A 14182-nucleotide genomic window follows, 5' to 3' on the forward strand; every position below is an offset into this window, starting at 1 on the left:
GCCCTTTGTCTTCTCAGAATCCCCCATCTAGTAGTCAAATCAGAATATCAGATTTGACTACTAGACCCTTAACTTTTCTTCCCAATACGGTCAAAGACTGGGATTAACATACTAAAAAGATAAGTAAATACTTCTTAAATGAATCAAAACTTAGACAAATTACATGCATACTGAGGGCAAAGGAATTGTGAGGAGGACCTCCACTATTTAATTAATACCATCAGAATGTAAATTACATTTTTTATCTAATGATTGAAAACAAGCAGATGTAAAAATTAATAAAAGTCCATTGAGCTCAAAGTCTATGTCAGTTAAAATCTAGTTTCCCATCAAATCCCCAAAACCAAGGGCTTTATTCACCCTAATTACATGCTAGAGTGGGTATAATGTTAATATGTGTTCACTGTTCAGTCTTTATAAAAGCTAAGGGTCATGAATACAAATTGTCAGTGTATGTTAGTAGAGTTCCTGTACTAGTCCAGAGTTCTGTAGTTTTCTTTTCAGAGCACTTAATTTGCCAGAAACTCATCTTGCACTCATTTTTTTTAGCTGTTTCTCATTCAAATTATCAGAATGAAATCAGTGGGAAGGGGGTTAATTTTTGCATGATGACTTGGAGTTAATTGATAGAAAATTATAACTTTACCATATTCCCAGCTGGTATTAATACAGCTGACAGTCCATAAAACCTGATTATTAAGCCATATCCTGCTCAAATGTTCACCAAACAATCAGCTTGAATCCAAGCAAAATATTTGAGATGCGTGGCCTTCAAGGTCAGCACTGAATAGCAAATGAGTACAGTGTATTTTTATTTTTCTAACTTCTGTGACTCTTTGCATTGCTTGCTTTTTGTTTACCTTTTATTCTTACATAATATTAATACTGCAAATATTCTTAAAAACACAACAATGTTTTTAAAGTGCCAGCGGTGGTGAAGAAGCCTGTTCCAAAGGAAAAAGTACTACCTACTGTTCCTAAAAAGGAAATGATTCCACCAGCTAAAGGTATATACTTCCTCTGCATTGTCCTCACAAACCATGAACTCTGATTTCAGTCTTTTGTCCTCATTATTTGTTGAGAAACATGTGTCTGTTTTATGTCTTCATGGTGCTTTTTCAGCTGTTTGTGATTGAGTCTTTTTTGCCTGTTTATGTCAAGTCATTTTTTGAAAACATGTGAGTTGCATTGAAAAATGTGTGTTCTGTCTTTAAGATACATATGAAAGAAGTTCAGAAAGAAAGAGTATTTTTGGTCATTGTGAAAAGGAAGCAGATTTCATCATCCAAGACTATGGTTGTCTTTCAAGAAAATGTTTTTAATATGTTATTCTTCAGTTTAATCTTCAAAATTAATGTAGATATTCTTTCAGGAAACATTTAGTCTTTTGTTGCTTCATGAATCTGTCGTAGATTTGTTAGATTTGTTCTTCTTTCTAACTTCTTCCAAGAAAATTTAAAAGCCCTAAAAGCAAACAATGTCTTAAAGGGCTGGCTGTTCTCAAAAGACCTGTTCCTGAAGAAAAGAAACCTACACATGCAGCTGAAATAGAAGTTCCACCAAAGAAAGGTAGAACATTTGATATGAGATTTTACGGAAAGGAAATATTTGCATTGTTTACTCCAACTAACATCTTCTAAAAGAATACTAAAATTCTTTAGGCCATGACAAGGATATAATCTAGTCTCTAACTGCAGATTCAGTTCTGAGTGATAAATTGAATGCTCTTAGGCAAACATTTCATATATGTGCTATACATATGCTAGACGGTAAATAAACTGATTTATGACAGAAAATGTGATGAGAACTTATTGCTACTTACAGCATCTGTACATAAAAGCTTCAGTGCTTTTATTTTTGTGATGTAGTTGTAAATTCAGTTTAAACTGGGAGTTGGAAACGAGTATAATGGTCATGATATTCTGAGAAGTAATACAGCAAGAGCAAGTTTAAACCAATAAAGCTGTTATAAATATCAGAAGGAAATATCAGCATGAAGATACAGTGTGAAAAGCAAATGGCTTATGCTCTTTGAGAGCAGAAACAATGAATTTTCTACATAATTCATTGTTCTAGACTGTATAATATATCTTTCATCAAAATGCATAGTATTTGGGCCATCAAAAAATCTTAGGTTTCTGGGTTTATTTCTGTTTGGGAATTTAAAAGTTGAAAAATATTTTGAGGTTACTAAAAAAGGGATAATATCTTTTCAAGTTCCTGAGATTCATAAGAGAGCTGTCCTTGAAGATAAAGTACCCACCTTTATTGTTGGAGAAGATGAACCTACTTTGTATGAAGGTACATCAGTGAAATATCTACCAAGAAGTAAACTGCAGAGATTCATGTTCTAGGTTGTTTTTTAAAACATGAGACATTTTCAATTTATGTATTATTATTTTTTAGTTATTTAAAAGTAATTTCTATGCATGTCTTTGAGACTCTCTAACCCCAACATTTATAGTTTAACATTTTTTAGATGTTCTTTTCTCTCCTGTTGTTGGGTGAAAAAAGCATAAGAGAGAAACTAAATTTCTGATCCAGGAAAACCCTTCAGCCATATTAGAACAAAAAAATGGACTAAAGTAGATGTTGGCTTAAAAACCATCCTGAGTATGTCTTAATTAATTTTTGAGCTGGGATATAGATAATTAACTCCAGATGGGGAAATGGGAAACTCAATTCAAATACAATGTCCTATGTAACACAGAAAACTAAGTAACTAGAAAATAAAATGAAATATTTTTGAAAATTTGTATTTTACTAATTGATAATGATCACTTCTAGCAATAGTAGGTAAATGATCAGGCTGAAATGAGATATTTAAATAATTTATGTTCAAACAGGTCTTTGTCTATATACATGTCTGTGCATTATAAGTTGTCTTTCTAATTTTGTCTTGTAAATACTATTAAAATCCGTAAAATAAACTAATATCTTTAAAGAGCCTGAAGTTTATGAAGATCTTCCAACAGAAGAAAAACTCCCTGTTGTTATTCCTAGTAAACCAGAAGCTCCAGCAGCTAAAGGTACTGCAACTATTCAAACAATATATAAAGTGACGTGTACCCTACAAATCAGTTATTCATTGTCATCATTCCATCTGTGCTCCGGTCAGCTATTTAATGTATTCATTCTAATGTTTCCTTAGATACTATGTGCTTGTCATTGCTTCTTTGTTTTGTTACTTACATTTTGTTATATGATAATGTTCTTAAAAATATAATATCTTTGAAGAACCTGCGGTGACAAAGAAAACTGTCCCACTTAAGAAAATACCTGCTGCTGTCCCTAAAGAAGCTCCTCAAACTAAAGGTATACGATCTCCAAATGATTTTTTTTTCTATTCTCTCAAAATTGAGGTACTAAGAAACCCCTCATGCTTGCTTTTTCTGAACAGCATTATAAAGTGCTATATACACACCGTTTTCTTCCCTTTGATTTCCTATTTTAAAAGTAATTTATTTATCTCAGGAAGAGAGCATGTATACAGGGAGATCAGAGATGAAAAACATATAATCATTTTGCAAACACAAAGAAATCCAAATATTTCAGCAGCTTTCTTCATATGTTAAACTAATGAATGAGCAACTACTAAGACAATCATTCATCATTCAGGAAAACAAATTCAATGATCATTCTGTGTAAATTCTTATTTTTGGTTTGTGTCAGGGACTGCTCAAACATATTGATACATTTTGCATCAAGAATTTAAAATTTAAACAGACAAATTTATACAACTACTCTCCCCCCTCAGAAAATTAAATAAATAAATAAATAGATAAATAAATAAATAAAAATTAGTAGACAGGTAATTCGTTACAGGCCCAGGGATTAACCTTATATTTTTTGACTTCTTGTCATATTCCATTTCCCAAACTACATTCTATGTTGCTATTAAAAAAAAAAAAAAGTCGTGACAGAGCTTGTTCCTGAAGCACTTTTTCCAGTCATGTCAGGGGTTCTGATAAAGATTAGGTTAAGACTTCAATTCAGAAAAAAAAATTCAAAAAACCCACAAAATATTTTATAGAAACATAGTTTTGTAGTAAAATACAATTCCAGTATTGAAAAGTTTGACAAAATATTTGATTAACTTCACTGGAGTTTTGCTTTGCCTTTTTTAGGAAATTTTTAAAGAAATAAAAACATTTGAATTGACAAAATTCCTAAAGGTTGTTTGATAACAACAACAACAACAAATATTATCCTTTCAGAGAAGAGAAAATTCAGACCTGTAAGTGTTAGGAGTTCCAAAAACAGAGAAATGCATGAAGTTAAGTTGCCGAGTTGTATTCATAGCTTAATACCATATATTTTAATATTTTTCTAGTAGCATTTTTTATTGTTTTACAAAACTGTAATACTTATTTCCTAGTGCAAATTTGTAAAATAAACCAATCTTTTTAAGTTCCTGAAGTACCAAAGAAAGATGTCCACAAAGAAAAAATACCTCCTGCTCTACCAAAAGAAGCTACGCACCTTAAAGGTACAAGACATTCTGAGCGGGGTTTGAAGGCTAAAAGATCTGTTTTCATGTATATATCTTTAATGATTTTGAGAAAATTCTACATATCATAATCTAAAATGTAGTTAGCAGCCACGGTATAAAATTTATTTATATATATATATATATATATATATCACCTGGAGTTGTTCTTGAGGGGAAAAAATTGTTTAGATTTAACGGCAAAAAGCAAGGGACCCTGCTACATGAGATCAGTCCAAGGAAAGCAATAATTATAAAACAGACATTGAAAAATTGATATAGAGTAGTCAGAGAAGTCCATCTCTCAGCACTCGAGAAGTAACTCAGTTTAGGACATAACAAAAATCTTTCTTCTCGCAACCTGCAGAGGTCAGATCATGGTACTATACAAGGTTATTTCTTCCCTCACTTATAACAAGACTAAATTTGAGGGTTGATACAAAATAGACCTGTGTGTCTTAAGCTGAGCTTGAATATTTGATTTTCTCTGTTATTTGTTTTCCACATTGTCTTGTTGTCTGAAGATACTACTCTGAGTTAATTTAAATATTTAAACTAATATCTTTCAAGTACATGAAGTTTATGAGGAAATGTACATAGAAGAAGAAATTTCTACTGTTCATAGAAAAGAGGAGGCTCCACCACCTAGAGGTATATGATCTTGATCATCTTTCCTGAAACTTGCAAAGTAATGACCTCCAAAAAAAAAAAATTTAATAATGTCCATAGTTTAGGTATTGTTCAGTATAACTAATATTTGTGTTCATTCTTTTTGTTCCTTACTTACTTGTCAAACTTATTTTTCTGTGTGACTTGTCTTTCTGTCCTATATAAATTCTTAAAATGAACTAATATCTTTAAAGTGCCTACAGTAGTTAAGAAAGATGCTTCAGAAGAAAAAGTGCCTATTGCTGTGCCTAAAACAACAGAACCTACACCAATGTCTAAAAGGCCAGAATCTCCACTATCTAAAGGTACTTTAGTAGCCCAATAAATTGAGGTCTTCTCTTTTGATGATAATATATTTTGTGTTTCTTACGTAGTTACTCATTTAATATTTTATAATCCACGTCAGTTTTGTGATACTCGTGTTACACATGCCTGTTCTTCTGTTTCCCTACTAGTCTTATTTATTTGTATGTTTACTTTAAATAATAAAAATTAAAATCAATAAATATGTTTAAAGTGCCTGAAGTGCCCACGAAAGGTATCCCTGAACAGAAACCTGTTCTTCAAACTTCAATTTGTTTTTTGCTGAGACTTTTTTGAACATGTAACTGTTGTCAGACTGTCCTTTAACATCTACTTGTTTTGTATTACTTCTCTGTATTCCATATTTTATTTTTCTATTTCTCAAAAGTACATATCTTTAAAATTTCCAAGCTACCTAAGGAATCTGTCTCAGAAGAGAAAGTACCTTTTGCTTTACTTAAAAAGGCAGGAGTACCACCTGAAGGTTACATGTCAATAAAGGTGACACTCTGAGATTTCTCTTCCTCTTGGGCAGAAGGGTTAATATGAAAATAAAAAAAATACCCTTTATTTCTCATTTATAAAAATTAATAATTAAAATTAATAAAATTAATAAAAAATTCCTAGTACTGTGTAGTACTATACAAATCTTTTTGCATTACATATTTCTTTCCATATCTGATCTTATGAATCTTGACAATATTCTTCTTGTGACACTCTTTCTTCTTAATATCACATATCTTTAAATGCCTTAAACATAACAAAAATAAATGTTGTTTTCTTTAAAGTGCCAGAAGTGCCCAAGAAAATTACAGAAGAGAAAGTACCTATTACTGTGCCTAAAAAACTGGAACCAACACCAGCCAAAGGTATGTTTCATTACATAGAACTAAAACATGGAAGAGAAAAAAACAAACAAACAAACAAAAAGAACTCTACCTTGATTTGGTGAATTAGTTTTTGACTGTTTGTATGTTTTGTACTATTATATTTATTTTCTGTGGCCACAGTTTGTATATGTTACTGCTTTCGAAACTCTCTTTCTTGAGCGATAGCTGTAATTAGCATATCGGTGAGTTAGAAATGCTCATGTAACTGGGCAGAGATGAGATCAATCCTCAAGGACCACAGCAGAAATCCTACAGTAAAAAATTAGCTGCAAAAGAGTGTTTAAGAAACTCAAAATACACAGTGATACAGTCGTCTAACACAGGGGAAAACCCTCCATGAAGAGACAAAAAATTGATAACGAGATGATATCATCATGCATAGAAGAATGTGACAAGGAAGGCAGAATGGACAACAGCAGTCTTCAGTCGAATGCAGATCCAGGGAGGTCATTGACTTAAATGGAAAAATAATTTAATGTAGAGGGATGTGTTTAAGTCAGCCACCTTGCTGATCTGCATTTGATTAAGGCTTTAAAAGGCTCTGAGGTTTTACCTCAGACTTTACAGGGGCATAAAGGAATGTAAAGTGAATAAACATATGAAATCAGTGGTTCCATTAATTTTCAGTTTCTACTCCAAAGTTTTGAACATAACTGTAAAATCCTATATACTGATTGAAAATAATTTTTTTCCTCAAAGAACCTGAAGCACCCAAGGAAGTAGTTCTAGAAGAGAAAATCAAAGTTCCTGTGCCTAAAAAGCCAGAAGTACCACCAGCTAAAGGTACTTGTCATTAATAAATCCATAACAATAATTTGTTTTCCTTCACTGATAAAATCTTTTGATACTATTTCCTCATCTTTTCTATCTCCTAAACTGCGATTTATATACTTCATTTTTGAAGCAGACTCTTTTTCTACTTGATACTCTCAAATGTCTATCAATCTTGATTGAGAGCAAAAAGCATGTTTGGTAAAGGATATTATCTTTAATTGATCCTACTTGGTGTCCTTTTGTTTGTTTCTTTTTCTAATTTAATGCTATCTAAATTTCTTTATATTCTTTGTATTAACTTAAGTATTAATTTTAAAGTGCATGAAGAGCCCAAGAAAGTCCCAGACAAGAAAATACCAGTCATGGAGCCTAAAAAACCAGAAGTTCCACCACCTAAAGGTATTTGTCATTATGGAGAAAAATAAAATAATAAAAAACAAAATGGAAAATATTGCTCTTTATTGTTTTGACACTATAGAAGACAATACCCAAGTCCCTTGTGGAGATTTTCTTCTGTTGTCTGAGGTTTTCCAAGTGAACAAATGTTTTGTTTTTCAACATGGAAAAAGATAATCCTTGTAATTGGTGTACTCACTAACACTATTCTGCTGTTGTTCTTTAATGCTGTTCATGAAATTCTTATAGTAAAATTTATTAATATTTTTCAAGTGCCTGAGGTACCAAAGAAAGTGGTCACAGAAGAGATTTCAGTCAAAGTACCAAAGAAGCCAGAACCTCCACCAGCTAAAGGTAACTGCTGTAAACAATGAATGACAGAAAAACCCTTTGTGTATTATTTTAATAAATTAGTGTATTATTTTAATAAATGGTTATTTTCTTGTATTATAAATGTTTTATATTTGTTGTTGTTGTTTAAATTGTACCTTTTATATGTGTGAGAGAGATAAACAGAGAAGCTAACCTATTTGTAGCCCGTGAAAGACCATTACCTCAGAGAATATTTTCTGTAGGAATACGAAAAAGTTGATATTTACATCCAAAACCACTGATGTTGTTGATGTCCCTGAGTTTTACTTTTTATGTCCCAAGTACTAAAGACACTCTGTTTGAATTTCATACAAATAATAGAAATTACTTTCTTTAAAGTGCCTGAAGTGCCCAAGAAAGTGGTTCCAGAAGAAAAAGTACACACTGAAGTTCCTAAAAAACCAGAACCTCCATCACCTAAAGGTACATTTTCAGTACTGATAAAGTCACACAACATTTTAATTGGTTTATCTGAATATCATCTTTTTAATTCTATGTTATCCTCTTTGTTATATTCTAATATTTGTAGGTGTTATGGTTTGTGTTGTCATCCCTTGTGAATAACTTATTTAACAACAATGGCTATTATTGGTGCACATTGGGCAATATTAAAAACAAATAGACTGTTTATGAGGGGTATATTTTTCTGATGTTGTCTGATAATTTTCTCCTTGGAGCTATTGTCCCCTTTTTAATTCCAATTCTTCAAATTCCTGAAAGTAAAATAAATAAATATTTTTAAAGAACCTGAAGTGTCGAAGAAGCTTGTTCCAGAGAAGAAATTACCTGTTCCTAAAACACCAGAACCTGAGATTTTGCCTAAAGAACAAGAACCTGTGGTTGTCCCAGAACCAGAGGCTGTACCTGAAGAACCAAAACCTCTACTAGAGAAAGGTAAATCTCAACACTAATAAAATAATATGAGCAATATTTTCCTCTTTTCCTAAACACTGTGGTTTTCCAGGTCTTCTGTCTTCTGAGAGACCAGACTGTATTCGTTCTATGTATCTGCATATCTGTGTGAAGTAGGCATACACGGGTCTTTTTGAAGAATAGTGACAAATTCGGGATGTCTGAATTACCTGCGTTTTTCACTTCAATTCTTCTTACTATTTGGAGTATTCTTACCATTCTACTTACTACATGCTTTGGTTCATGAAAACAACTGTAACTAATATTTTTCAAGTTACAGTAGTAGTAGAGGAGAAACTATCCATTATAGTAGCTAGGAGCAGAACATATCAATATACTTGAAATATCAGAAGCCCTACCAAGAAAAGCTGGATGCCATCACTGATAATTCTTGAGTCTTCAGCTTATTACCTGCAAAATTATTAATATCTTTTGTCCTGTCCACTTTGTAAATACTGTGAATTCTACGTAGAGCTTAAGATATACTGTCATTGCATGTGTATGCTTACATATGTGGGGGCATGAGGTGTGTATGTGTGTGTATTTGAAGGAAGAAAAGCCAATGTGTGTTATCTCCATCCTTAAAAAGGCTAACATAAATGCTTGGTACCTCATACGTTTTTAATGTTTCCATTCCAATTGTCTTTTTATGTTTTATGATTTACTTAAAGTAGGTATATGTGTCTGAGCAACTGTTAATTTAGAACTAATATCTTTTATGTACATGAAGTGGTCAAGACAACTGTTCTAGAAAAGAAAGTACCTGTTGCAGTTTCACGAAAACCAAAGGACATTGCAGGACCCCCCAAAGTGAAACACTTTGTGGCACCTCAAGAAGTAGAACCTGTGACAGTGGCCCTAAAACCAGTGCATGCTGTGTCACCTGAGGTTACAAGGTCTGTTGTGGCACGCCAAGAAACAGAGGGTGTTGTGGCATCTGAGGAGCCTGAGGCTGTCTTGGCACACCGAAAAGCAGAAACCGTTGCGGCACCTGAGGAAACAGAGCCAGTTGTGGCAGCCCAAAAAACACTACATGTTGTGGTGCCTGAGAAAACCGACCTTACTGTGGTACCTGAGGAACCTAAGCTCGATGTGGCACCCCAAAAACTAAAGCATGGTGTGATGTCCCCAAAACAAAGGCCTGTTGTGGCAGCCAAGAAAACAGATCATGCTGGTTTGCCTGAGAAACGAGACCTTGCTGGGGTACCTGAGAAACCCGTGCCTGATGTGGCACCCCAAAAAATAAAGCATGGTGTGATGCACTCAAAACAAAAGCCTATTGTGGAACCCCCCAAATTGGAGCCATTCATGGCCCCTGAGGAACCTGAGATCACTGTGGTACCTGATGACTTGGAGGCAGCTGCAGCACCCTCAAAAACAGAGCACATTGTGGTGCCCCCCAAAACAAAACTTCGTGTGGCACCCCAAAAAGCAGAGCTTGTTGTGGCACCGGAAGAAACAGAGTTTGCTGGAGATTTCAAAAAATCGAAGCCTATTGCAGTGTCACAAAAATCAAAGCCTGTTGCGGTGCAAGGCAAGCCAGAACCTGTTATGGTGCCTAAGGATTCAGAACAAATTTTGGCACCCCGAAAACCAGAGAATTTTACAGCACTTCAAAAACCGAAGCCTGAAGTGGCATCTGAGAAGCCAGAGCCTGTTTTATCACCTGAGGAACCACCACTGGCCAAGACGGCTGAAAAGCCAGAGATTGTTGCCATACATAAAAAACAAGCAGCTCTACAAGCTAAAGGTACATCTTATGAGTAGGATGTCTATTCCTTCTCTCAAGTATAGTATGTTTCACTGCTCATAATAAAGCTTAATATGAATAACTAAAATATACTAATATCTTTAAAGAGCCTGTAATGCCTGAGAAGGCTGTCCCAGAAGAGAAAATTCCTGTAGCTGTTCCTGAAAAATCAGAACCTCCATCAGCCAGAGGTACATATTATCATGAATACATGATAAACACACCTAATCTTCTTAAATATGATTTTAACCTCTTCTGTCATTTTGAACCTTAGATTTTAAATTGTGCTTGCCGCTACAAATCACACTGAGCATGTTTGTGACAGATTGTTATTTCACAAGATTTCACATCTTCTATGTTTCAATCTGTGTACATATGTTTAAATGTATTTGAATTGTAAAATGAATTGAACTAATATCTTTGAAGTGCCTGAGAGGGCTGTCCCAAAGGAGAAAGTGTCTGATGGTGTACCTAAAAAAACAGGAGCTCCACTTGCTAAAGGTACATGTCATCATGAGCACCATTACAGGGATGGTGGTTTTGTTGTTCCTGTTTGTGTATTTGTCTTTCTTTCTTTTTTTTTTTCTTTCAATGAATCCCATTTTAAATTGATCTTTTATAGTCATACTCTAGCATCTAAAATGTGAGAGAGATGTACCAGATACGAATTAATATGCAAGGTTGTCATATGAGGACTTGATTTTCTCAGAATACTCAGATGAAAGATGTTAAAGTTGAAATACTCAAAACATGTATGCACAAAAAATTGATGCACTGCTTCACCATTTCATTACTTTTAGAAAGTACCAAATACTGTCTAGAGAAGTAAACATTTTCTCTAGCACCAGATTCCGTCCATCCAAAACACAAGGACATAATTCAAGTGAAGTGCCATTTGCCAATGATGACGTTGAGAGTATTTAAATACTAGAAATATTTAAAATGAATATTACATGAAACAGCTGTAAGCAGCATATAGTGTAATACTGAAAAAAGAAATGAAAAGATGACAATGAAAGCAAACCCAAGCCCATAGCCCACAGCGTCTCCAGCCCCATCTTCTACTGTGCATAAGGCTGCATATGTAATTAGCCAACCAGTCACTAGATGAACCTCTATTTTAAGAAATATCTAAACTCTTTGATTCTGTCATCAGTTTTATGATCTTTTGTATTTTTCTAAACTGTGAATTTAAGAGAAAATAATATTTTTAAAGTGCTTAAGGTGCCCAAGAAAGCTGTCCCACAAGAAAAAACACCTGCTGCTGAACCCAAAAAACCAGAACTACCACCAGCCAAAGGTATATATCATCATTATACTGTCATTATTTGAAATAAACATAGTGCTCTTCTGGAATTAAATTGAACTAACTTTATGAATTATGCTCTGAGATACGTGCTTAAGTAATACGAAATGGAGAGGCAAAAATGTGGCATGCATTACAGATAAATCTACTTCATTTAAAAATATCATCAGCTTTCTGACCTTCTTGTAAACTTTAAAAATTAAGATTTGCAGAATAGTTACTTTAAAGAGTATAAAAAGTTGTTTTGAAAAACAGGCTGCAAATATGGCTTCAGTTTAAAATACATAATTTTGCATCCCAGAATCTTTCAATAATCATTATTAATGGATGAGAGCAGCCATATCAGTTCTCTATCTCTTTAAAAGTGAGTAAATTCCACTAAACTGGAGGTGGACTTACTACCAAGACTGGATATATCTGCTGATTATTCTTTTAGCACATGAAAGGGCCATTCATTAATACCAGCCAGCAGAGAGGAGAGAAAGTACACATTTCTGTAGGAAGAGGGATCTGCAAAGACAGGAACTGTGGAAAACTGAAAATGAAAAGGAGGTTAAAATACTGGAAATAACATAGGAAAAAGGAGGGTAATAGTTAAAGCAACTGGAAATTTTGTTAACAATTGTTAGAGTTGACCAAGCAGTCATGAATGCTAAGCAACAGACCTTCAAGTACGGTTGGATTCCATACATAAGTTTCTGACCAGCTGTTAGAAAGATGGGGTGTGTTTTCTGCATTTCCACCTTGCCTCAAAAACTGAAACTAAACAAAGACTTCCCATGTCCTGCATGACATCTTTGACACCCTTGGCATACAACGTGTGTGAAGCAAAGCACAACCGGTGACTGAGTGTAAGCACAGCGCTTTCTCAGGGAAGACTGTGTGCGCATGTTATTGATTGTCTTATTGTTTCATATACATCTGTACAGCCCACAAAACTAAAATATACTGATATCTTTGAAGTGCCCAAGGTACCCAAGAAGGCTGTTCTGGAAGAACCCATACCTGTAGCTGTGCCAAAAAAGCCAGAACCTGCACCAGCTCGAGGTACTTGTTGCCCTGCACATTGACCTGAACAAGACTGTTTCTTACTATCTGAAATGTTACTTCTGAAATCTGATATCCTGTCCATTTGTGATTACCTGAAATTTCCAAGTTCTTTGTGTGAATTGGGAATTCCATTATTTAGTATTTTTATGAACAACCCAAAAGATATTTTGAATTTACTGTTTCACTTTCATATTCTAAATCTTCAGACACAAAAATTTGATTTTTAAAATTTGATCATTGCTTTTTTGTAGAGTATTGCCAAACATTATCTTAAATTGATGACACAAATGTCCCCATGACTATTTTGACAGTCTCAGTGACTGTGTACCATAAGCATGAGTCTTTCAGAATTTATAAAACAAAACAAGTTACTCAGAAATGCACATACGAAGGGAGTTATAAGAACTGATAGCATATTAAGTGCTTAAAGAAATATCTGACCATTTCAGAGAATGTAGTGAAGAAAGAATGGTTATAAAATCCAGTGAACCATATTAGCTTTGGGAGTTGCCACAGTGAGAGGAGAATTGAGGGATGAGAACTACTCAAGATAAGAAAATAAACCAGGGAAGTGAAAAGCATAAAGAAAGAATGGAAACGGAGAAGGACAGGAATAGAGATGAAGGAAAACCAGTGGGATTTCTGTTCCTCTCTCTATCAATGCCTGTATGAGGAATGACAATAGATAAGGTATGGGCTGAGGTTGTTCCCAGCGAACCATCAGATCCCAGCAGGGCTGAGAATGACAGTCTCTCTTCCCTGGGAGGGAAGGCTGCTGAGTACATGGAGGGGTACCTTTATTCTCACCTCGCTCTTGAGTCGTACATAAACACAGGCACTCTGTATCTGTTTGTGTTTTTGTGAGCAAGTGAGGGAGAGGTGGGGTTGATACCATGAGACCAGTTTGGTTAGTTTCTCGAGGGCACCTTTCGTTTATGTTTCACTGTTCATTATCCTGTTCAATGTATAAAACTGACTGTTACTAATATCTTTAAAGTGCCCGAAGTGCCCAGGAAGGCTATTCGTGAGGAAAAAATACCTGTGGCCGTTGCCAAAGCCCCAGAGCCTCCAGCACCCAGAGGTACCTGACTTCATGGATAACTTGACAAAGAAGATACTTTATCTCCTTCTCTTAAGTGTTGTCCTACCCTCTCTTGGCCTGTCTTTGTCTTAAATCTGAGACTTGCAAAGTTATGCATGCTGGGCGTACTGTGCTGTGCGTGTGAGGTTTTGAACAGGCTTTTGTGGTGTTCAGCGTCTGCGTTGCCCTG

At 34.5% G+C, this 14182-nt stretch overlaps 1 protein-coding gene across 1 annotated transcript in view; it reads left to right on the forward strand.

The window, feature by feature from the left end:
- LOC106029845 (titin) overlaps nt 1–14182 on the forward strand; it is a 244523-nt gene that overhangs the window by 114320 nt on the left and 116021 nt on the right. Inside the window, exons 149-168 of the mRNA XM_066999168.1 lie at nt 924–1007; nt 1489–1569; nt 2218–2301; nt 2946–3029; nt 3238–3315; nt 4412–4489; nt 5060–5140; nt 5353–5463; nt 6250–6330; nt 7051–7134; nt 7444–7524; nt 7795–7875; nt 8233–8316; nt 8638–8787; nt 9536–10555; nt 10663–10746; nt 10982–11056; nt 11772–11855; nt 12825–12908; nt 13909–13992. Coding sequence (XP_066855269.1) covers nt 924–1007; nt 1489–1569; nt 2218–2301; nt 2946–3029; nt 3238–3315; nt 4412–4489; nt 5060–5140; nt 5353–5463; nt 6250–6330; nt 7051–7134; nt 7444–7524; nt 7795–7875; nt 8233–8316; nt 8638–8787; nt 9536–10555; nt 10663–10746; nt 10982–11056; nt 11772–11855; nt 12825–12908; nt 13909–13992 — 2673 coding nt within the window. The remainder of the gene's footprint in view (nt 1–923; nt 1008–1488; nt 1570–2217; nt 2302–2945; nt 3030–3237; nt 3316–4411; nt 4490–5059; nt 5141–5352; nt 5464–6249; nt 6331–7050; nt 7135–7443; nt 7525–7794; nt 7876–8232; nt 8317–8637; nt 8788–9535; nt 10556–10662; nt 10747–10981; nt 11057–11771; nt 11856–12824; nt 12909–13908; nt 13993–14182) is intronic.

This window comes from Anser cygnoides, chromosome 6 (genome assembly GCF_040182565.1).
Source record: "Anser cygnoides isolate HZ-2024a breed goose chromosome 6, Taihu_goose_T2T_genome, whole genome shotgun sequence".
NCBI lineage: Eukaryota > Metazoa > Chordata > Aves > Anseriformes > Anatidae > Anser > Anser cygnoides.